We start from the raw sequence: 24,360 nt of genomic DNA, 5'->3' as shown, positions 1-24,360 counted from the left end.
TGTGACATAAGAAAGAACTCTGTAAGACTGAATGCACCTTTCATGAGCCAGCTGTGTAGGGATTGTGTAGGGACTGTTCATGCTTTCATACAGAAAGGGACCTTGCCCGAACCAAGCAAGCAGGTTCGGGACCTTCTGAATCCCCCAGCATCTTACGCACTGACCGTAACAGCTCAATGTGCCGTTAGCGACACATAGCGGGGAGATTCCCATCTACACTGTTACCCTTAAATCTTCCTACGCGGCATTGTGTTCGTGCGGTTTGCTGTTTGTACGTGGCCATTTTATAGATTGCTTTAGACTTGTATAACTCACACGCTACCTCTAACTAGCTTTCTACATAATCAGACAACGACTCTGTCTTACATTTATTACAAACTTTATTTTGATACACTGTAACTGTAAAAAGTGCCCCCATCATCTTAATTTCATGACTTGTGTTCCATAGGTCACATTACAGGTATACTGTACTTCCATACACTTGCTCCTCCCACTGCGCTAACACCTAGTGATATAAAATGGCCACTGTTGTTGCGTGTGTCTGTCCCCGGAAGGGTGGACCTTACTGTTTTATGGATGACTGCAGCTGTAACCTTGAAGGATACGAATTCATCTTTCATTTATTTTTTCCCATCTAGACTGTATCAGGATAAACTGTAACGCCAGTAAGTTTATACCCTCAAATCTCATTTTGTTCTTTCTATCTCACACTCTTGTTGTATAATTAGATCTGAGTTCTCTGCATATTTCTGATCTCCTTTTTGTTCTGTAGTTTTGGACACAGGGTTAGCGTTGGGTGGCGGTAGATCTAGTTATAAACAGCTGCATACTGCACTGTGCATCAAACCTGACACCTAGTGGCCACACTGCAAACTGCATGCATTGTGTAAAACTTTAGTTTTTATTTCTCTTATTAACATGAGAGGTCTAAGATTTAGGGCTATGTTTACGAAGCAGCAGCTCTTCTTAGATGCCGCTTCTCTGTGGGTTTTAGGTGAAAAATTAAAGCGGCATTAACATTGAGTGTAATGGCGATAATTAATGGTAGTCCAGCTTTAAATTTTCACCTAAAGCCTCCAAGGTGCGTTGGCTTACAAAAGCAGCCGCTTCATAAATATAGCCCGTATTGTTCAGCTGCAAAATCAAAGTTGCCCTTTCCCACTCAGTGTTATATGATCACAATAATTAATTTTCTGTGGGTATTTGCAGAAACATTCATATGTGGGAACATAAAATGCATTATGACTTTAAATGAACAGCCATGCCTCCAGACGTCACAGGCAGACCCTGTGTCATAACAAAATGGTCAAAGATAGGCAAGCTGTGGCTCTCTAGCTGTTGTGGAACTAATAGTCTCAGCATGACCTGCCATCATAGCTGCAGAGCTATAGGTTGCCAAGCCGCTCTTAGGTGTTTATATAGTAACTGACTCTGGGCAGGGAAAGATGATATGGGTGGGCATGTGCTGATTGTACCCACCTGGGGCATATTGCCCTTGTTTCCTGGGGAAGGGGTACTGTTATACTGCTCTTTGGGATAATGGGATAATAGGAGATGGGCTTTGTTACACCCCTGGGCTGAAAGTAAGTGACAGTACTTGCTGGGACAGCCATGACTATCAGAGGTAAGTGTATATATATAATGTACCATATAATGCCTTTTGTTTCTGCAAAAATGTTTATAATATGTAAATAAAACTAATGCTATAGAGAATTTATCAATCTTAAAATATAAGCCTGGAACCATATGTAACCCTACAGTAATCCAAGCTTCTAAACTAACAATCCCCTTCATGTATAATCTATAATATAATGTATGTGCTAATTATCCTTATTGGAGTAGTTCTTGTTATCACACTAGCTTGGATCCTGTTTCACCTGGGCACATTGTATCCACATCACCTTTAAATGACATTAAGGGGGATATTTATTAAATCTTGGAGAGAGATAAAGTAACAACCAATCAGCTTACGTGTTACATGCTGTGTTTGAAAAATGACAGTGAGGAGCTGATTGGTTGGTGGCTTTGTCTCTCACAATTTTATCTCTCTAAGCTTTGATAAATACCCCACCCCCCCCAAGTCCATTCCTTTATGCTTTCAAAACGACAAAGCTGGTATTTTCATAAGCAAACAATCAAATGTTACTAGCGGGCTTTCTGAAAGATCAGTCCAGTATCTGCCAATGCCAATCAGACAGCAATGGGATGGGTCTGCCAACGCCAATCAGACAGCAATGGGATGGGTCTGCCAACGCCAATCAGACAGCAATGGGATGGGTCTGCCAACGCCAATCAGACAGCAATGGGATGGGTCTGCCAACACCAATCAGACAGCAATGGGATGGGTCTGCCAACGCCAATCAGACAGCAATGGGATGGGTCTGCCAACGCCAATCAGACAGCAATGGGATGGGTCTGCCAACGCCAATCAGACAGCAATGGGATGGGTCTGCCAACTCCAATCAGACAGCAATGGGATGGGACTGCCAACGCCAATCAGACAGTAATGGGATAGGGCTGCCAACGCCAATCAGACAGCAATGGGATGGGTCTGCCAACGCCAATCAGACAGCAATGGGATGGGTCTGCCAACGCCAATCAGACAGCAATGGCATGGGTCTGCCAACACCAATCAGACAGCAATGGGATGGGTCTGCCAACGCCAATCAGACAGCAATGGGATGGGTCTGCCAACGCCAATCAGACAGCAATGTGATGGGTCTGCCAACGCCAATCAGACAGCAATGAGTTGGGACTGTAAAATGCCATCTCCACAATACTTGAAACTACTTTCTGTTGTCTGTAGCCCAGTATAAGACGTGTGCGATATGTACAGGTTGTGTAGACGTATGTGCGTTGGATCATTGGGTTTCTACCTAGTTACGCCTGGCTAAGAATCACTCTCCTTAGCTATATATAAGGGGACTGTGTGCTCTGACAGAGAGAAGCCGAGCTCTTGCTGTGTCCCCGGTGTTCTTTCTTCCCTCTCGCAGATATACTGTGCACATTACCATGTAGATTGTACACATCTGTGGCGTTTTGTTGGCTGATCCAGCGTGAAGCGGGTGAATTATCTGCACAGGAACGCATGTAATTATTTGTATTCCCCTCAAACACGACTTTGATGAATCAGCGAGGGGTGGGTGGCTGAGCTGCATGGGAGGAAATTCTATTCTGCGCTCGCAGGGGACTTTAGTCCTCGCACCTTCGTCTTTGTGAGTTTATCTAGAGAATATGCGCAATAAACAGGGCAGGACGTCACTAATTTATCACTTATGACCGAGGCTCCCTGCGGAGTGGGAACATTGCCGGTCTCTCATTCCTGCCTCTTGCTTTGCCGGTTATAGAGAAGCTGCCGTGTATATATACGGAAAGTCTCACATTAACCGTGCAGAATGGATAAACCATGTACAGATATTAGCACATAGACCATTGTTGTGAGAATCCGCTATGACGCTGTCCCTCTGTCTCCATCTTATACTTCATTTAAATGATCTGTTGGTGGGGACTGAAGATGCTGTGACACGAGGTCATGTGGTCACTCAGAACCAATCTACGGAGAGCTGACAACCTGATGGTATCACATAATGTTTGGATGGTCATCTGTGGTTTTCCATCGATGGTGCCATCAGCGATAACCATCAATGGTAAAATAACCATCTATTGTGAACCATCGATGGTTTGCACCACTTGATGGCCACCGCTGCAGGGTGCCTGGCAAGCAGCGGGCCAATCAAAAAATGGGGGGAGGGAGCTCAGAGTTCCACCAGGGGATGGGGCTAAGCTCAGTTGGGAGCAGGAAAAAAAAAAACCCATCAGGTTCCACTTTGCCATTGGCTCTCTGCCATCGATAGCAAAACCATTGGTAGTAAACATCGATGTTTGTAGACTATCGATGGTCGATGGCCATCTCTAGTCTGGATGTGTCTGCAGTAAATGGGCTGTGCACTCTTTCATTATATTCATGAATATTCATAGCTGCACAGAGGATTTGGGACTTCATGCTGGGATAAAATTAGGTGAATACAGAAGAATCTATGCACATACATTAATGTAACATGTGTAGTTATGTTCTGGCTGCTGTGATTTTTGAGCCCTTTAATAGCTGATCAGCGTGTTCAGTTCTGCAGAGCGTTCAGATTTGTGTAAAGCATAGTAGCAAATTACATGAAGTGTCCCGGAGACTCTCGCATTAGGAGGAGACCTCCCAGACTAATAGGTGATGACGCAAATGGAGCCATCAAGCCCCACTCCCACTGCTGTGATCCCCCACTCCCACTGCTGTGACCCCCCACTCCCACTGCTGTGACCCCCCAACTCCCACTGCTGTGACCCCCCAACTCCCACTGCTGTGATCCCCCAACTCCCACTGCTGTGATCCCCCAACTCCCACTGCTGTGATCCCCCAACTCCCACTGCTGTGATCCCCCAACTCCCACTGCTGTGATCCCCCAACTCCCACTGCTGTGATCCCCCACTCCCACTGCTGTGATCCACAAGGCACACACCTGATGACGAGCATTTTGACACCAAATAGTGCCCGCCTCCCAGAGGGAAGGTAGAAATGAGCTCTAGCTCCACCTGGTGCAAGTTACTGAGTTACCGCTCTGCTCTCAACCTACATGAACGTCACGTTCTCATTCGCTGGGGGAAATCTATAAATTGATCATGCAAAAATATAGCAGCGGCAAATGAATGGGTAACAAATTCTCTACACGTATAAACTGTTCAGCCACGTTTACAAATGTTCCCCAAGTAGCACATTGTGCCTGTCCTGTGCCAGGTGTGGCCTGACGCCCCCATTGTTGGTGCTGAAATGGCTGTTTATCTTTCTGTAATACAGAGCCTTGGTCCTGCTGAAGGGCTACATTCCCTCTCCTGCATCACGGTGCTGGGACTGGGCCTGTGCAGGGCACACACCTCTGGGGTATTACGGTGAAAATCATGCATGTGTTTACCACATTTATAGGGCAACTAAGCTCAATGAATGCAAAGGTTGTGATGTGTGTGACATCCGGCTTCTTCTGACTTTTATGTTGCGTTGATTCATGCGCTTTAAAAAGATGGCATTCATTAGCGCAGTGGCAGATATGCCCATCTCTGATGTTACTATAAAGCGTTTGGAATCCGTGGTACATTCAGCCTTACCCACTGTTATGTGTACACAGTGGGCATTGGTCATAGTGTTCATTGCATCATGAGGAATACTCTGGTGGACTACATAGAGATTCAGGGCCTCATTCAGAGGCGGTCGTAGGATGCAAGCGGTCGCTCAGAAACAGGGCGGTCGCTTGCATCCTGAACGGCCGTCTCCATGTCGGTCGTTAGGCTGTGGGTTAACACCCACAGCTCTAACGACCGCTAAGGGAGATGGTCGCGATGATCAAGACCATCGCGACCATCGGGGGTTACGACGAGACCCTAGGGTAGGGTCTCGTCAACCTTAAGCCCCAGGGAGCTTCCTGCTCTGTTTGAGCAGGAAGCTCCCCACTGGCATCACTGATGATGTCAGTGGGGCCGCCCCCAAAACGACAAGCGTTGTGAAAGGAACGCCTCCGTTTGGCCGGGCACGCCCCCTGCCCGCCCAGCAAACGGAGCGAGCTGTCAATCAACATCGACAGCTCGCTCCGTCTGCTTCGAGCCCGCTAACGACGGGTGATCCGTCGTTAGCGGGGGCTCGCGCATGCGCACGACGGAGCAGTCTCCGTCGTGCGCATGCCCTGTGGACCAACATCGAGTCGGTTGCGAGCGCTCAGCGCTCGCGACCGACTCTGAATAAGGTCCTCATAGTGAATGCTGGAATGAAAATGTACATTTTGGAGCTGGTTGTGATTCCCATGTCTGTGACTTTATGCAAATGCTGGTACAGCGCCTTTCCCTGGTGTACGTCTGTGCCTCTGAATACGCAAGGACTGAGTCGCCCACTCACAGCGCCCATTACGCTGAAATAGTGATTGGTGCGTCCACTACATGTACAATACAATCCTGAGACGTGCACACTGTCTGGACGCTTTCGCAGTGCGACAGACGCAGAAAAAAAAAAATGCTCCACATGTCCCAACATCGGCGGTGCGTGCCGCTCAGAATCAGGCCCTTTATGTGTACTGTCAGCACATTCATCAGAAGACCTAATATACACTATTTGCAGTATTGATTAAGCTGCGTTCAACTGTGTATGAGCCCTAATAAGGAGAACATGACGGTCCTTTGTATACTGGGGTACCCTGTGACATCATACTGTGACATCACTAGGACAACACCCACTGGTGGGCAGCTCCAGTGACTCAGGGCTTGATTCAGACCCACTCGCTAGATGCGTTCGCACGCACCCAATGGATGCAAATCCGGGCAACCCACAGCAAGGCAGGCGATCGCACGGTAAGGCATTAGCACACCCACTATGTCTTGGCGTGCGATCGCCCTGTGTATGCAGATGCCCACTAGCCTGTCTTAAGACGCCCACTTGCGCACGTCATCTCCAGGAAGTGTATGCAACCATCAGTACATCGAGTGCCATCGGATGCGATCGCAGCGCTAGAGGTAGACCATATCCTAGCGCAAGCACTGCGAACACTTCTGTGTAAAATCCAGCCAGGTCACGTGTACTATGACGCTACCTGTTAATTAAAAACGCCTTTGAAATGGCGTTGAGACACTCAGACACGCCTGCGTTCGCACCTCCACTCCCCCGTTTTTAATGGCCAGCCTCTGTCACCACCCACAAACGGCTTCTCCCGTCACTCACTCTGCTGGGCAGTCTATGCCCATTGAGCAAACGCTTCCCGGTCTCTCGCACTGGTTCGCGCACTCGCACTGAGATGTGTACGCATGCGCAGAATGCGAAAATCGTCCAGCTATGAGCGGACGCATCATAGCGAGCGGGTCTGTATCAGCTCCTCAGTTCTATCAGATCCATGCTAAATGACATCTAATAATAGCTATCTTATAAGTTACCTGCTCTGGAGACACAAAATGGCTGTACCTGTGGACTCTGTGTCACCATGCTTTAACATAAGCTTTGGTTGTCATCTATGCACATAGTGGCTCCATTATTTAAATTAGTGCAAGATCGATTCAGTTATATTTGTATGGCAGTTTATAAGGAACGCCTAGGCCAGCAGAGCTGGAGCAACCACCAGTAATTGTTGGGCACCACAGAATTTAAATGCAAACAATGGCCCTGATTCAGAGCCGGACACTCTGAAAGAGCGCTCGCTCTGAATCAGGGCCTTTTTTTTTTTTGTGCGGCCTCCTGGCCGATCGCATAGTTGTTGCGAGCGGCCAGGTGATGGTCGCGATGGTCTCGACCATCGCGACCATCGGGGCTTGCGACGAGACCCTTGCGGTAGGGTCTCATCTGCCACAAGCCCCAGTGAGCTTCCGGCTCTTAATAGAACCGGAAGCTCACCACTGACATCACTCGTGATGTCAGTGGGGCCGCCCCCAAACGGCAGCTGTTCCGTCGGGAACGCCTCAGTTTGGCCAGCCCCCCCACTTCCCGCCTCCAAAACGGGGCGAGCTGTCGATCAACATCGACAGCCGCCCCCTTTTGGCGCGAGACCCGTAGCGACGGAGCGCCCGTCGCTAGCCGGGTCTCGCGCATGCGCACGTCAGAGCCGGCTCCGGCGTGTGCATGCGCGGTGGCCAAACATCGACTCGCTCACGAGCGCATAGCGCTTGCGAGCGGGTCTGAATCAGGCCCTATGTTCTGTTTGATTTGAAACCTTTTTTATATATAGAGGGCAGTTACTTCAGCGATGACGTGGTGCAGACTCCGGATCTCTCCTACTCTGATCTCAGATTCTGCTGCTGGCGCTGTGTGACTGCATTGTGTGGTGAGGAGGCCTCTTGTTGCTGCTCTGTGTACTGTAGTCTTATTCTCTGCTTCATGGTCCGCTCAATAAAGGTGTTTTATAAGCTGGGGCCACAGGTGAAGTTTGACAAGGTTTAAAGCAGAGAATTACAGATGGGGATAACCAGGCACAAAGTTGAGAAGAGATAGATAGGGCAAAAAGCGGGAAGGAGCTGGAGGCTGCAGGGTGTCCTTAGGGCCACCTGATCACTATTGTGACACATAACCTTTCCCCCCAATCTGCTGCGTGACCATGTGTCCACCAGACCCAGAACAGGTGACAGCTGGTCCTCACACGACCGAGCTGGGAGAGAGAGGACGGACCATGTACCAGGAGATGTGTGTAGTCCTGTCCTACAGTCTGCCCATGGGATATCCAGTGCTCTATGTCAGCCACATGAAACTGAGGGCTCGATTCAGACGTGCTCGCTAGATGCGTACGCTCGCCCGATGCGTATGCAAATCCGGCTAACCAACAGCAAGTCAGGAGATCGCACAGCAAGGCATTAGCAGGCCTACCATGTCTTGGCGTGCGATCGCTCTGTGTATGCAGATGCCCACCAGCCTGTCTTAAAACGCCCACTTGCGCACGTCATCTCCAGGATGTGTATGCAACCATCGGTACCATCGGAGGCGAACGCAGCGCTTGTGGCTGACCATACCCTACCGCGAGCACTTCAATGTAAAATTCAACCAGGTGACGTGTACTGTGACGCTGCGTCTTAATTATGCACGCCTCTGAAACGGCGTTAAGACGCTCAGACACGCCTGCGTTCACACCTCCACTCCCCCGTTTTCATAGACCAACCCCTGTCACCACCCACAAAGGGCTTCTCCTGTCACTCAGCTGTGAAGTCTATGTGCAGCGAGCGTACGCTTCCCGATCGCTCAGACTGATTTGGACACTTAGATGCGTACGCATGCGCACAATGCAAACATCATCCTTTCGGCATGCAAACGCTTCTTAGCGAGCAGGTCTGAATCAGGCCCTGAGCGTATATACAAGGACAGTACAGGACAATGGGCATGATTCAGGGATGAACGCAACTGCAAATCGTACGGGGATCGAGTGATTGTTTGCCATTGCAGGGCGTGAAGGCAGCAGTGCATGCGCTGTGCGTTCACGCAGACCACGGAGGCCCTTTGCAGATTGATTGTCAGGAAGTGACCGTTTGGGGGTGTTGACAGGGTGTGGTTAGCGAAACGCAGGTGTGCCTGGCCGCTGGAACGCCGTTACGTGGACGTGCATAAATTAGCCACTACAATTGAATACGCAGCTCTGCGTGGCAGAAGAGCTCCCTGGCCTGCGACAGGTCAGACCTTCCGCAAGGGTAAAATAGCCGCCGATTGAACTTCGATGGCACCGATGTTTAAGTAGGTTTGCGTAGTTGGACGCAGGTGAGAAGGCAGCAGTGGGCGTCTTTATGCTCGGGTGATCTTTGCTAACATTAGCATATTTTTTGCGTATGGAGACGCAGTTGCGGTCACATTAGCGTACATATCTGAATCAGGCCCACAGTACAGAGACGCAGTTGCGGTCACATTAGCGTACATCTCTGAATCAGGCCCATAGTACGGAGACGCAGTTACGGTCACATTAGCGTCCGTCTCTGAATCAGGCCCACAGTACGGAGACGCAGTTACGGTCACATTAGCGTACATCTCTGAATCAGGCCCACAGTACGGAGACACAGTTGCGGTCACATTAGCGTACATCTCTGAATCAGGCACACAGTACGGAGACGCAGTTGAGGTCACATTAGCGTCCGTCTCTGAATCAGGCACACAGGGCCTGATTCAGACCCGCTCGCGAGTGCTATGTGCTCGCAAGCGGGTCGATGTTGGCCCAGTGCGCATGCGCATGATGGAGGTGGCTCCATCGTGCGCATTCGCGAGACCCGGATAGCGACGGGCAAGCCGTCGCTCCGGGTCTCGCTAAAAAGGGGGCGTGCTGTCGATGTTGAGTGACAGCACGCCCCCTTTGGTGGGCGTGCCGGGAGCGTGGCTGCCCAGACGGAGGCGTTCCCATGGGAACGCCTGCCGTCTAGGGCTGGCCCCACTGACATCACAAGTGATGTCAGTGGGAGTGTTTTCGGCTCTGGTAGAGCCGAAAGCTCTCTAGAGCTTGCGGTAACGAGACCCTACCACAAGGGTCGCAAGCCCGATGGTCGCGATGGTCTTGACCATCGCGACCATCTTCCTGGCCGCTCGCTATAGCTGTGGGTGGTCAGGAGGCCGCTCTAAAAAAACAGAAGGCCGGCCCTGATTCAGAACGAGCGCTCTGTCAGAGCGTCGGGCTCTGAATCAGGCACACAGTACGGAGACGCAGTTGCTTTCGCATTAGCGTACATCTCTGAATCAGGCACACAGTACGGAGACGCAGTTGCGGTCACATTAGCGTACATATCTGAATCAGGCACACAGTACAGAGACGCAGTTGCGGTCACATTAGCGTCCGTCTCTGAATCAGGCACACAGTACAGAGACGCAGTTGCGGTCACATTAGCGTACATCTCTGAATCAGGCACACAGTACAGAGACGCAGTTGCTTTCGCATTAGCGTACATCTCTGAATCAGGCACACAGTAGGGAGACGCAGTTGCGGTCACATTAGCGTACCTCTCTGAATCAGGCACACAGTACAGAGACGCAGTTGCGGTCACATTAGCGTACATCTCTGAATCAGGCACACAGTACAGAGACGCAGTTGCGGTCACATTAGCGTAATCAGGCACACAGTACAGAGACGCAGTTGCGGTCACATTAGCGTCCGTCTCTGAATCAGACACACAGTACAGAGACGCAGTTGCGGTCACATTAGCGTCTGTCTCTGAATCAGGCACACAGTACAGAGACGCAGTTGCTTTCGCATTAGCGTACATCTCTGAATCAGGCACACAGTACGGAGACGCAGTTGCGGTCACATTAGCGTACATCTCTGAATCAGGCACACAGTACGGAGACGCAGTTGCGGTCACATTAGCGTACATCTCTGAATCAGGCACACAGTACAGAGACGCAGTTGCAGTCACATTAGCGTAATCAGGCACACAGTACAGAGACGCAGTTGCGGTCACATTAGCGTCCGTCTCTGAATCAGGCACACAGTACAGAGACGCAGTTGCGGTCACATTAGCGTCTGTCTCTGAATCAGGCACACAGTACAGAGACGCAGTTGCTTTCGCATTAGCGTACATCTCTGAATCAGGCACACAGTACGGAGACGCAGTTGCGGTCACATTAGCGTACATATCTGAATCAGGCACACAGTACAGAGACGCAGTTGCGGTCACATTAGCGTACATCTCTGAATCAGGCACACAGTACAGAGACGCAGTTGCGGTCACATTAGCGTACATCTCTGAATCAGGCACACAGTACAGAGACGCAGTTGCGGTCACATTAGCGTCCGTCTCTGAATCAGGCACACAGTACAGAGACGCAGTTGCTTTCGCATTAGCGTACATCTCTGAATCAGGCACACAGTACGGAGACGCAGTTGCGGTCACATTAGCGTACATATCTGAATCAGGCCCACTGTACGGAGATGCAGCTGCGGTCACATTAGCGTACATCTCTGAATCAGGCACACAGTATGGAGACGCAGTTGCGGTCACATTAGCGTACATCTCTGAATCAGACCCACTGTACGGAGACACAGTTGCAGTCGCATTAGCGTACATCTCTGAATCAGGCCCACTGTACGGAGATGCAGCTGCGGTCACATTAGCGTACATCTCTGAATCAGGCACACAGTACAGAGACGCAGTTGCGGTCACATTAGCGTACATCTCTGAATCAGGCACACAGTACAGAGACGCAGTTGCGGTCACATTAGCGTACATCTCTGAATCAAGCACACAGTACGGAGACGCAGTTGCGGTCACATTAGCGTACCTCTCTGAATCAGGCCCACTGTACGGAGACGCAGTTGTGGTCACATTAGCATACATCTCTGAATCAGGCACACAGGGCCTGATTCAGACCCGCTCGCGAGTGCTATGTGCTCGCAGGCGGGTCGATGGTGGCCCAGTGCGCATGCGCACGACGGAGCCGGCTCCGTCGTGCGACTGCGCGAGACCCGGATAGCGACAGGCAAACCGTCGCTCCGGGTCTCGTACCAAAGGGGGCGTGCTGTCGATGTTGAGTGACAGCACGCCCCCTTTGGTGGGCGTGCCGGGGGCGTGGCTGCCCAGATGGAGGCGTTCCCATGGGAACACCTACCGTCTGGGGCCGGCCCCACTGACGTCACAAGGGATGTCAGTGGGAGTACTTTCGGCTCTGGTAGAGCCGAAAGCTCTCTAGAGCTTGCGGTAACGAGACCCTACCACAAGGGTCTCGTCGCAAGCCCGATGGTCACGATGGTCTTGACCATCGCGACCATCTTCCTGGCCGCTCGCTATAGGTGTGGGTGGTCAGGAGGCCGCTCTAAAATAACAGAAGGCCGGCCCTGATTCAGAGCGAGCACTCTGTCAGAGCGTCCGGCTCTGAATCAGGCACACAGTACGGAGACGCAGTTGCTTTCGCATTAGCGTACATCTCTGAATCAGGCACACAGTACGGAGACGCAGTTGCAGTCGCATTAGCGTGCATCTCTGAATCAGGCACACAGTACGGAGACGCAGTTGCAGTCGCATTAGCGTGCATCTCTGAATCAGGCTCACAGTACGGAGACGCAAGTTGTGATCACATTAGCGTACATCTCTGAATCAGGCACACAGTACAGAGACGCAGTTGCGATCACATTAGCGTACATCTCTGAATCAGGCATACAGTACAGAGACGCAGTTGCTTTCGCATTAGCGTACATCTCTGAATCCGGCACACAGTACGGAGATGCAGTTGTGGTCGCATTAGCGTACATCTCTGAATCAGGCATACAGTACAGAGACGCAGTTGCGATCACATTAGCGTACATCTCTGAATCAGGCATACAGTACAGAGACGCAGTTGCGGTCACATTAGCGTACATCTCTGAATCAGGCACACAGTACGGAGACGCAGTTGTGGTCACATCAGGGTTCATCTCTGAATCAGGCACACAGTACGGAGATGCAGTTGCGATCACATTAGTGTACATCTCTGAATCAGGCCCACTGTACGGAGACGCAGTTGCGGTCACATTAGCAGCCATCTCTGAATCAGGCCCACTGTACAGAGAAGCAGTTGCGGTCGCATTAGCGTACATCTCTGAATCAGGCCCACTGTACGGAGACGCAGTTGCAGGCGCATTAGCGTACATCTCTGAATCAGGCCCACTGTACGGAGACGCAGTTGCAATCGCATTAGCATCCATCTCTGAATCAGGCACACAGTACAGAGACGCAGTTGCGGTCACATTAGCGTTCATCTCTGAATCAGGCATACAGTACGGAGACGCAGTTGCGATCACATTAGCGTACATCTCTGAATCTGGCCCACTGTACGGAGACGCAGTTGCGATCACGTTAGCGTTCATCTCTGAATCAGGCATACAGTACGGAGACGCAGTTGCGATCACATTAGCGTACATCTCTGAATCTGGCCCACTGTACGGAGACGCAGTTGCGATCACATTAGCGTACATCTCTGAATCAGACACAGTACAGAGACGCAGTTGCGGTCACATTAGCTTCCATCTCTGAATCAGGCCCACTGTACGGAGATGCAGCTGCGGTCACATTAGCGTACATCTCTGAATCAGGCACACAGTATGGAGACGCAGTTGTGGTCACATTAGCGTACATCTCTGAATCAGGCACACAGTACGGAGACGCAGTTGCGATCACATTAGCGTACATCTCTGAATCAGACACAGTACAGAGACACAGTTGCAATCGCATTAGCGTACATCTCTGAATCAGGCATACAGTACGGAGACGCAGTTGCGATCACATTAGCGTACATCTCTGAATCTGGCCCACTGTACGGAGACGCAGTTGCGATCACGTTAGCGTTCATCTCTGAATCAGGCATACAGTACGGAGACGCAGTTGCGATCACATTAGCGTACATCTCTGAATCTGGCCCACTGTACGGAGACGCAGTTGCGATCACATTAGCGTACATCTCTGAATCAGACACAGTACAGAGACGCAGTTGCGGTCACATTAGCTTCCATCTCTGAATCAGGCCCACTGTACGGAGATGCAGCTGCGGTCACATTAGCGTACATCTCTGAATCAGGCACACAGTATGGAGACGCAGTTGTGGTCACATTAGCGTACATCTCTGAATCAGGCACACTGTACGGAGACGCAGTTGCGGTCACATTAGCGTCCATCTCTGATTCAGGCCCACTGTACAGAGACGCAGTTGCAATCGCATTAGCGTACATCTCTGAATCAGGCCAACTGTACGGAGACGCAGTTGCGGTCACATTAGCGTCCATCTCTGAATCAGGTGCACTGTACGGAGACGCGGTTGCGGTCACATTAGCGTCCATCTCTGAATCAGGCCCACTGTACAGAGAAGCAGTTGCGGTCGCATTAGCGTACATCTCTGAATCAGGCCCACTGTACGGAGACGCAGTTGCAGGCGCATTAGCGTACATCTCTGAATCAGGCCCACTGTACGGAGACGCAGTTGCAATCGCATTAGCATCCATCTCTGAATCAGGCACACAGTACAGAGACGCAGTTGCGGTCACATTAGCGTTCATCTCTGAATCAGGCATACAGTACGGAGACGCAGTTGCGATCACATTAGCGTACATCTCTGAATCTGGCCCACTGTACGGAGACGCAGTTGCGATCACGTTAGCGTTCATCTCTGAATCAGGCATACAGTACGGAGACGCAGTTGCGATCACATTAGCGTACATCTCTGAATCTGGCCCACTGTACGGAGACGCAGTTGCGATCACATTAGCGTACATCTCTGAATCAGACACAGTACAGAGACGCAGTTGCGGTCACATTAGCTTCCATCTCTGAATCAGGCCCACTGTACGGAGATGCAGCTGCGGTCACATTAGCGTACATCTCTGAATCAGGCACACAGTATGGAGACGCAGTTGTGGTCACATTAGCGTACATCTCTGAATCAGGCACACTGTACGGAGACGCAGTTGCGGTCACATTAGCGTCCATCTCTGATTCAGGCCCACTGTACAGAGACGCAGTTGCAATCGCATTAGCGTACATCTCTGAATCAGGCCAACTGTACGGAGACGCAGTTGCGGTCACATTAGCGTCCATCTCTGAATCAGGTGCACTGTACGGAGACGCGGTTGCGGTCACATTAGCGTCCATCTCTGAATCAGGCCCACTGTACAGAGAAGCAGTTGCGGTCGCATTAGCGTACATCTCTGAATCAGGCCCACTGTACGGAGACGCAGTTGCAGGCGCATTAGCGTACATCTCTGAATCAGGCCCACTGTACGGAGACGCAGTTGCAATCGCATTAGCATCCATCTCTGAATCAGGCACACAGTACAGAGACGCAGTTGCGGTCACATTAGCGTTCATCTCTGAATCAGGCATACAGTACGGAGACGCAGTTGCGATCACATTAGCGTACATCTCTGAATCTGGCCCACTGTACGGAGACGCAGTTGCGATCACGTTAGCGTTCATCTCTGAATCAGGCATACAGTACGGAGACGCAGTTGCGATCACATTAGCGTACATCTCTGAATCTGGCCCACTGTACGGAGACGCAGTTGCGATCACATTAGCGTACATCTCTGAATCAGACACAGTACAGAGACGCAGTTGCGGTCACATTAGCTTCCATCTCTGAATCAGGCCCACTGTACGGAGATGCAGCTGCGGTCACATTAGCGTACATCTCTGAATCAGGCACACAGTATGGAGACGCAGTTGTGGTCACATTAGCGTACATCTCTGAATCAGGCACACTGTACGGAGACGCAGTTGCGGTCACATTAGCGTCCATCTCTGATTCAGGCCCACTGTACAGAGACGCAGTTGCAATCGCATTAGCGTACATCTCTGAATCAGGCCAACTGTACGGAGACGCAGTTGCGGTCACATTAGCGTCCATCTCTGAATCAGGTGCACTGTACGGAGACGCGGTTGCGGTCACATTAGCGTCCATCTCTGAATCAGGCCCACTGTACAGAGAAGCAGTTGCGGTCGCATTAGCGTACATCTCTGAATCAGGCCCACTGTACGGAGACGCAGTTGCAGGCGCATTAGCGTACATCTCTGAATCAGGCCCACTGTACGGAGACGCAGTTGCAATCGCATTAGCATCCATCTCTGAATCAGGCACACAGTACAGAGACGCAGTTGCGGTCACATTAGCGTTCATCTCTGAATCAGGCATACAGTACGGAGACGCAGTTGCGATCACATTAGCGTACATCTCTGAATCTGGCCCACTGTACGGAGACGCAGTTGCGATCACGTTAGCGTTCATCTCTGAATCAGGCATACAGTACGGAGACGCAGTTGCGATCACATTAGCGTACATCTCTGAATCTGGCCCACTGTACGGAGACGCAGTTGCGATCACATTAGCGTACATCTCTGAATCAGACACAGTACAGAGACGCAGTTGCGGTCACATTAGCTTCCATCTCTGAATCAGGCCCACTGTACGGAGATGCAGCTGCGGTCACATTAGCGTACATCTCTGAATCAGGCACACAGTATGGAGACGCAGTTGTGGTCACATTAGCGTACATCTCTGAATCAGGCACACTGTACGGAGACGCAGTTGCGGTCACATTAGCGTCCATCTCTGATTCAGGCCCACTGTACAGAGACGCAGTTGCAATCGCATTAGCGTACATCTCTGAATCAGGCCAACTGTACGGAGACGCAGTTGCGGTCACATTAGCGTCCATCTCTGAATCAGGTGCACTGTACGGAGACGCGGTTGCGGTCACATTAGCGTCCATCTCTGAATCAGGCCCACTGTACAGAGAAGCAGTTGCGGTCGCATTAGCGTACATCTCTGAATCAGGCCCACTGTACGGAGACGCAGTTGCAGGCGCATTAGCGTACATCTCTGAATCAGGCCCACTGTACGGAGACGCAGTTGCAATCGCATTAGCATCCATCTCTGAATCAGGCACACAGTACAGAGACGCAGTTGCGGTCACATTAGCGTTCATCTCTGAATCAGGCATACAGTACGGAGACGCAGTTGCGATCACATTAGCGTACATCTCTGAATCTGGCCCACTGTACGGAGACGCAGTTGCGATCACGTTAGCGTTCATCTCTGAATCAGGCATACAGTACGGAGACGCAGTTGCGATCACATTAGCGTACATCTCTGAATCTGGCCCACTGTACGGAGACGCAGTTGCGATCACATTAGCGTACATCTCTGAATCAGACACAGTACAGAGACGCAGTTGCGGTCACATTAGCTTCCATCTCTGAATCAGGCCCACTGTACGGAGATGCAGCTGCGGTCACATTAGCGTACATCTCTGAATCAGGCACACAGTATGGAGACGCAGTTGTGGTCACATTAGCGTACATCTCTGAATCAGGCACACTGTACGGAGACGCAGTTGCGGTCACATTAGCGTCCATCTCTGATTCAGGCCCACTGTACAGAGACGCAGTTGCAATCGCATTAGCGTACATCTCTGAATCAGGCCAACTGTACGGAGACGCAGTTGCGGTCACATTAGCGTCCATCTCTGAATCAGGTGCACTGTACGGAGACGCGGTTGCGGTCACATTAGCGTCCATCTCTGAATCAGGCCCACTGTACAGAGAAGCAGTTGCGGTCGCATTAGCGTACATCTCTGAATCAGGCCCACTGTACGGAGACGCAGTTGCAGGCGCATTAGCGTACATCTCTGAATCAGGCCCACTGTACGGAGACGCAGTTGCAATCGCATTAGCATCCATCTCTGAATCAGGCACACAGTACAGAGACGCAGTTGCGGTCACATTAGCGTTCATCTCTGAATCAGGCATACAGTACGGAGACGCAGTTGCGATCACATTAGCGTACATCTCTGAATCTGGCCCACTGTACGGAGACGCAGTTGCGATCACGTTAGCGTTCATCTCTGAATCAGGCATACAGTACGGAGACGCAGTTGCGATCACATTAGCGTACATCTCTGAATCTGGCCCACTGTACGGAGACGCAGTTGCGATCACATTAGCGTACATCTCTGAATCAGACACAGTACAGAGACGCAGTTGCGGTCACATTAGCTTCCATCTCTGAATCAGGCCCACTGTACGGAGATGCAGCTGCGGTCACATTAGCGTACATCTCTGAATCAGGCACACAGTATGGAGACGCAGTTGTGGTCACATTAGCGTACATCTCTGAATCAGGCACACTGTACGGAGACGCAGTTGCGATCACATTAGCGTACATCTCTGAATCAGGCACACTGTACGGAGACGCAGTTGCGGTCACATTAGCGTCCATCTCTGATTCAGGCCCACTGTACAGAGACGCAGTTGCAATCGCATTAGCGTACATCTCTGAATCAGGCCCACTGTACGGAGACGCAGTTGCAATCGCATTAGCATCCATCTCTGAATCAGGCACACAGTACAGAGACGCAGTTGCGGTCACATTAGCGTTCATCTCTGAATCAGGCATACAGTACGGAGACGCAGTTGCGATCACATTAGCGTACATCTCTGAATCAGACACAGTACAGAGACGCAGTTGCGGTCACATTAGCTTCCATCTCTGAATCAGGCCCACTGTACGGAGATGCAGCTGCGGTCACATTAGCGTACATCTCTGAATCAGGCACACAGTATGGAGACGCAGTTGTGGTCACATTAGCGTACATCTCTGAATCAGGCACACTGTACGGAGACGCAGTTGCGATCACATTAGCGTACATCTCTGAATCAGGCACACTGTACGGAGACGCAGTTGCGGTCACATTAGCGTCCATCTCTGATTCAGGCCCACTGTACAGAGACGCAGTTGCAATCGCATTAGCGTACATCTCTGAATCAGGCCCACTGTACGGAGACGCAGTTGCAATCGCATTAGCATCCATCTCTGAATCAGGCACACAGTACAGAGACGCAGTTGCGGTCACATTAGCGTTCATCTCTGAATCAGGCATACAGTACGGAGACGCAGTTGCGATCACATTAGCGTACATCTCTGAATCTGGCCCACTGTACGGAGACGCAGTTGCGATCACGTTAGCGTTCATCTCTGAATCAGGCATACAGTACGGAGACGCAGTTGCGATCACATTAGCGTACATCTCTGAATCTGGCCCACTGTACGGAGACGCAGTTGCGATCACATTAGCGTACATCTCTGAATCAGACACAGTACAGAGACGCAGTTGCGGTCACATTAGCTTCCATCTCTGAATCAGGCCCACTGTACGGAGATGCAGCCGCGGTCACATTAGCGTACATCTCTGAATCAGGCACACAGTATGGAGACGCAGTTGTGGTCACATTAGCGTACATCTCTGAATCAGGCACACTGTACGGAGACGCAGTTGCGGTCACATTAGCGTCCATCTCTGATTCAGGCCCACTGTACAGAGACGCAGTTGCAATCGCATTAGCGTACATCTCTGAATCAGGCCAACTGTACGGAGACGCAGTTGCGGTCACATTAGCGTCCATCTCTGAATCAGGTGCACTGTACGGAGACGCGGTTGCGGTCACATTAGCGTCCATCTCTGAATCAGGCCCACTGTACAGAGAAGCAGTTGCGGTCGCATTAGCGTACATCTCTGAATCAGGCCCACTGTACGGAGACGCAGTTGCAGGCGCATTAGCGTACATCTCTGAATCAGGCCCACTGTACGGAGACGCAGTTGCAATCGCATTAGCATCCATCTCTGAATCAGGCACACAGTACAGAGACGCAGTTGCGGTCACATTAGCGTACATCTCTGAATCAGGCATACAGTACGGAGACGCAGTTGCGATCACATTAGCGTACATCTCTGAATCTGGCCCACTGTACGGAGACGCAGTTGCGATCACATTAGCGTACATCTCTGAATCAGACACAGTACAGAGACGCAGTTGCGGTCACATTAGCTTCCATCTCTGAATCAGGCCCACTGTACGGAGATGCAGCTGCGGTCACATTAGCGTACATCTCTGAATCAGGCACACAGTATGGAGACGCGGTTGCGGTCACATTAGTGTACATCTCTGATTCAGGCCCACTGTACAGAGACGCAGTTGCGATCACATTAGCGTACATCTCTGAATCAGACACAGTACAGAGACGCAGTTGCGGTCACATTAGCGTACATCTCTGAATCAGGCACACTGTACGGAGACGCAGTTGCGATCACATTAGCGTACATCTCTGAATCAGACACAGTACAGAGACGCAGTTGCGGTCACATTAGCTTCCATCTCTGAATCAGGCCCACTGTACGGAGATGCAGCTGCGGTCACATTAGCGTACATCTCTGAATCAGGCACACAGTATGGAGACGCGGTTGCGGTCACATTAGTGTACATCTCTGATTCAGGCCCACTGTACAGAGACGCAGTTGCGATCACATTAGCGTACATCTCTGAATCTGGCCCACTGTACGGAGACGCAGTTGCGATCACATTAGCGTACATCTCTGAATCAGACACAGTACAGAGACGCAGTTGCGGTCACATTAGCTTCCATCTCTGAATCAGGCCCACTGTACGGAGATGCAGCTGCGGTCACATTAGCGTACATCTCTGAATCAGGCACACAGTATGGAGACGCGGTTGCGGTCACATTAGTGTACATCTCTGATTCAGGCCCACTGTACAGAGACGCAGTTGCGATCACATTAGCGTACATCTCTGAATCAGACACAGTACAGAGACGCAGTTGCGGTCACATTAGCGTACATCTCTGAATCAGGCACACTGTACGGAGACGCAGTTGCGATCACATTAGCGTACATCTCTGAATCAGACACAGTACAGAGACGCAGTTGCGGTCACATTAGCTTCCATCTCTGAATCAGGCCCACTGTACGGAGATGCAGCTGCGGTCACATTAGCGTACATCTCTGAATCAGGCACACAGTATGGAGACGCGGTTGCGGTCACATTAGTGTACATCTCTGATTCAGGCCCACTGTACAGAGACGCAGTTGCGATCACATTAGCGTACATCTCTGAATCTGGCCCACTGTACGGAGACGCAGTTGCGATCACATTAGCGTACATCTCTGAATCAGACACAGTACAGAGACGCAGTTGCGGTCACATTAGCTTCCATCTCTGAATCAGGCCCACTGTACGGAGATGCAGCTGCGGTCACATTAGCGTACATCTCTGAATCAGGCACACAGTATGGAGACGCGGTTGCGGTCACATTAGTGTACATCTCTGATTCAGGCCCACTGTACAGAGACGCAGTTGCGATCACATTAGCGTACATCTCTGAATCAGACACAGTACAGAGACGCAGTTGCGGTCACATTAGCGTACATCTCTGAATCAGGCACACTGTACGGAGACGCAGTTGCGATCACATTAGCGTACATCTCTGAATCAGACACAGTACAGAGACGCAGTTGCGGTCACATTAGCTTCCATCTCTGAATCAGGCCCACTGTACGGAGATGCAGCTGCGGTCACATTAGCGTACATCTCTGAATCAGGCACACAGTATGGAGACGCGGTTGCGGTCACATTAGTGTACATCTCTGATTCAGGCCCACTGTACAGAGACGCAGTTGCGATCACATTAGCGTACATCTCTGAATCTGGCCCACTGTACGGAGACGCAGTTGCGATCACATTAGCGTACATCTCTGAATCAGACACAGTACAGAGACGCAGTTGCGGTCACATTAGCTTCCATCTCTGAATCAGGCCCACTGTACGGAGATGCAGCTGCGGTCACATTAGCGTACATCTCTGAATCAGGCACACAGTATGGAGACGCGGTTGCGGTCACATTAGTGTACATCTATGATTCAGGCCCACTGTACAGAGACGCAGTTGCGATCACATTAGCGTACATCTCTGAATCAGACACAGTACAGAGACGCAGTTGCGGTCACATTAGCGTACATCTCTGAATCAGGCACACTGTACGGAGACGCAGTTGCGATCACATTAGCGTACATCTCTGAATCAGACACAGTACAGAGACGCAGTTGCGGTCACATTAGCTTCCATCTCTGAATCAGGCCCACTGTACGGAGATGCAGCTGCGGTCACATTAGCGTACATCTCTGAATCAGGCACACAGTATGGAGACGCGGTTGCGGTCACATTAGTGTACATCTCTGATTCAGGCCCACTGTACAGAGACGCAGTTGCGATCACATTAGCGTACATCTCTGAATCTGGCCCACTGTACGGAGACGCAGTTGCGATCACATTAGCGTACATCTCTGAATCAGACACAGTACAGAGACGCAGTTGCGGTCACATTAGCTTCCATCTCTGAATCAGGCCCACTGTACGGAGATGCAGCTGCGGTCACATTAGCGTACATCTCTGAATCAGGCACACAGTATGGAGACGCGGTTGCGGTCACATTAGTGTACATCTCTGATTCAGGCCCACTGTACAGAGACGCAGTTGCGATCACATTAGCGTACATCTCTGAATCAGACACAGTACAGAGACGCAGTTGCGGTCACATTAGCGTACATCTCTGAATCAGGCACACTGTACGGAGACGCAGTTGCGATCACATTAGCGTACATCTCTGAATCAGACACAGTACAGAGACGCAGTTGCGGTCACATTAGCTTCCATCTCTGAATCAGGCCCACTGTACGGAGATGCAGCTGCGGTCACATTAGCGTACATCTCTGAATCAGGCACACAGTATGGAGACGCGGTTGCGGTCACATTAGTGTACATCTCTGATTCAGGCCCACTGTACAGAGACGCAGTTGCGATCACATTAGCGTACATCTCTGAATCTGGCCCACTGTACGGAGACGCAGTTGCGATCACATTAGCGTACATCTCTGAATCAGACACAGTACAGAGACGCAGTTGCGGTCACATTAGCTTCCATCTCTGAATCAGGCCCACTGTACGGAGATGCAGCTGCGGTCACATTAGCGTACATCTCTGAATCAGGCACACAGTATGGAGACGCGGTTGCGGTCACATTAGTGTACATCTCTGATTCAGGCCCACTGTACAGAGACGCAGTTGCGATCACATTAGCGTACATCTCTGAATCAGACACAGTACAGAGACGCAGTTGCGGTCACATTAGCGTACATCTCTGAATCAGGCACACTGTACGGAGACGCAGTTGCGATCACATTAGCGTACATCTCTGAATCAGACACAGTACAGAGACGCAGTTGCGGTCACATTAGCTTCCATCTCTGAATCAGGCCCACTGTACGGAGATGCAGCTGCGGTCACATTAGCGTACATCTCTGAATCAGGCACACAGTATGGAGACGCGGTTGCGGTCACATTAGTGTACATCTCTGATTCAGGCCCACTGTACAGAGACGCAGTTGCGATCACATTAGCGTACATCTCTGAATCTGGCCCACTGTACGGAGACGCAGTTGCGATCACATTAGCGTACATCTCTGAATCAGACACAGTACAGAGACGCAGTTGCGGTCACATTAGCTTCCATCTCTGAATCAGGCCCACTGTACGGAGATGCAGCTGCGGTCACATTAGCGTACATCTCTGAATCAGGCACACAGTATGGAGACGCGGTTGCGGTCACATTAGTGTACATCTCTGATTCAGGCCCACTGTACAGAGACGCAGTTGCGATCACATTAGCGTACATCTCTGAATCAGACACAGTACAGAGACGCAGTTGCGGTCACATTAGCGTACATCTCTGAATCAGGCACACTGTACGGAGACGCAGTTGCGATCACATTAGCGTACATCTCTGAATCAGACACAGTACAGAGACGCAGTTGCGGTCACATTAGCTTCCATCTCTGAATCAGGCCCACTGTACGGAGATGCAGCTGCGGTCACATTAGCGTACATCTCTGAATCAGGCACACAGTATGGAGACGCGGTTGCGGTCACATTAGTGTACATCTCTGATTCAGGCCCACTGTACAGAGACGCAGTTGCGATCACATTAGCGTACATCTCTGAATCTGGCCCACTGTACGGAGACGCAGTTGCGATCACATTAGCGTACATCTCTGAATCAGACACAGTACAGAGACGCAGTTGCGGTCACATTAGCTTCCATCTCTGAATCAGGCCCACTGTACGGAGATGCAGCTGCGGTCACATTAGCGTACATCTCTGAATCAGGCACACAGTATGGAGACGCGGTTGCGGTCACATTAGTGTACATCTCTGATTCAGGCCCACTGTACAGAGACGCAGTTGCGATCACATTAGCGTACATCTCTGAATCAGACACAGTACAGAGACGCAGTTGCGGTCACATTAGCGTACATCTCTGAATCAGGCACACTGTACGGAGACGCAGTTGCGATCACATTAGCGTACATCTCTGAATCAGACACAGTACAGAGACGCAGTTGCGGTCACATTAGCTTCCATCTCTGAATCAGGCCCACTGTACGGAGATGCAGCTGCGGTCACATTAGCGTCCATCTCTGAATCAGGCCAACTGTACGGAGACGCAGTTGCGGTCACATTAGC

At 50.8% G+C, this 24,360-nt stretch overlaps 1 protein-coding gene across 28 annotated transcripts in view; it reads left to right on the top strand.

The window, feature by feature from the left end:
• NRXN3 (neurexin 3) overlaps window positions 1–24,360 on the top strand; it is a 637,781-nt gene that overhangs the window by 205,956 nt on the left and 407,465 nt on the right. For 20 of the 28 annotated variants that reach the window (XR_015874808.1, XR_015874807.1, XM_088460847.1 and 17 more), the window contains one exon: window positions 639–665. The exons of the other annotated variants lie outside the window; for them this stretch is intronic. Coding sequence is in view for 18 of the 20 variants with exons in the window: in XM_088460847.1 (XP_088316973.1) it covers window positions 639–665 (27 nt within the window). In the remaining 2 variants the exon portion in view is untranslated. The remainder of the gene's footprint in view (window positions 1–638; window positions 666–24,360) is intronic. 28 annotated transcript variants of the gene reach the window in all.

The sequence above is a fragment of the Taudactylus pleione genome, unplaced genomic scaffold (assembly GCF_031769625.1).
Source record: "Taudactylus pleione unplaced genomic scaffold, aTauple2 ptg000987l, whole genome shotgun sequence".
NCBI classification, from domain to species: domain Eukaryota; kingdom Metazoa; phylum Chordata; class Amphibia; order Anura; family Myobatrachidae; genus Taudactylus; species Taudactylus pleione.
The sequence above is the reverse complement of the archived record's forward strand: the minus strand, read 5'-3'. Positions and strand labels throughout refer to the sequence as shown.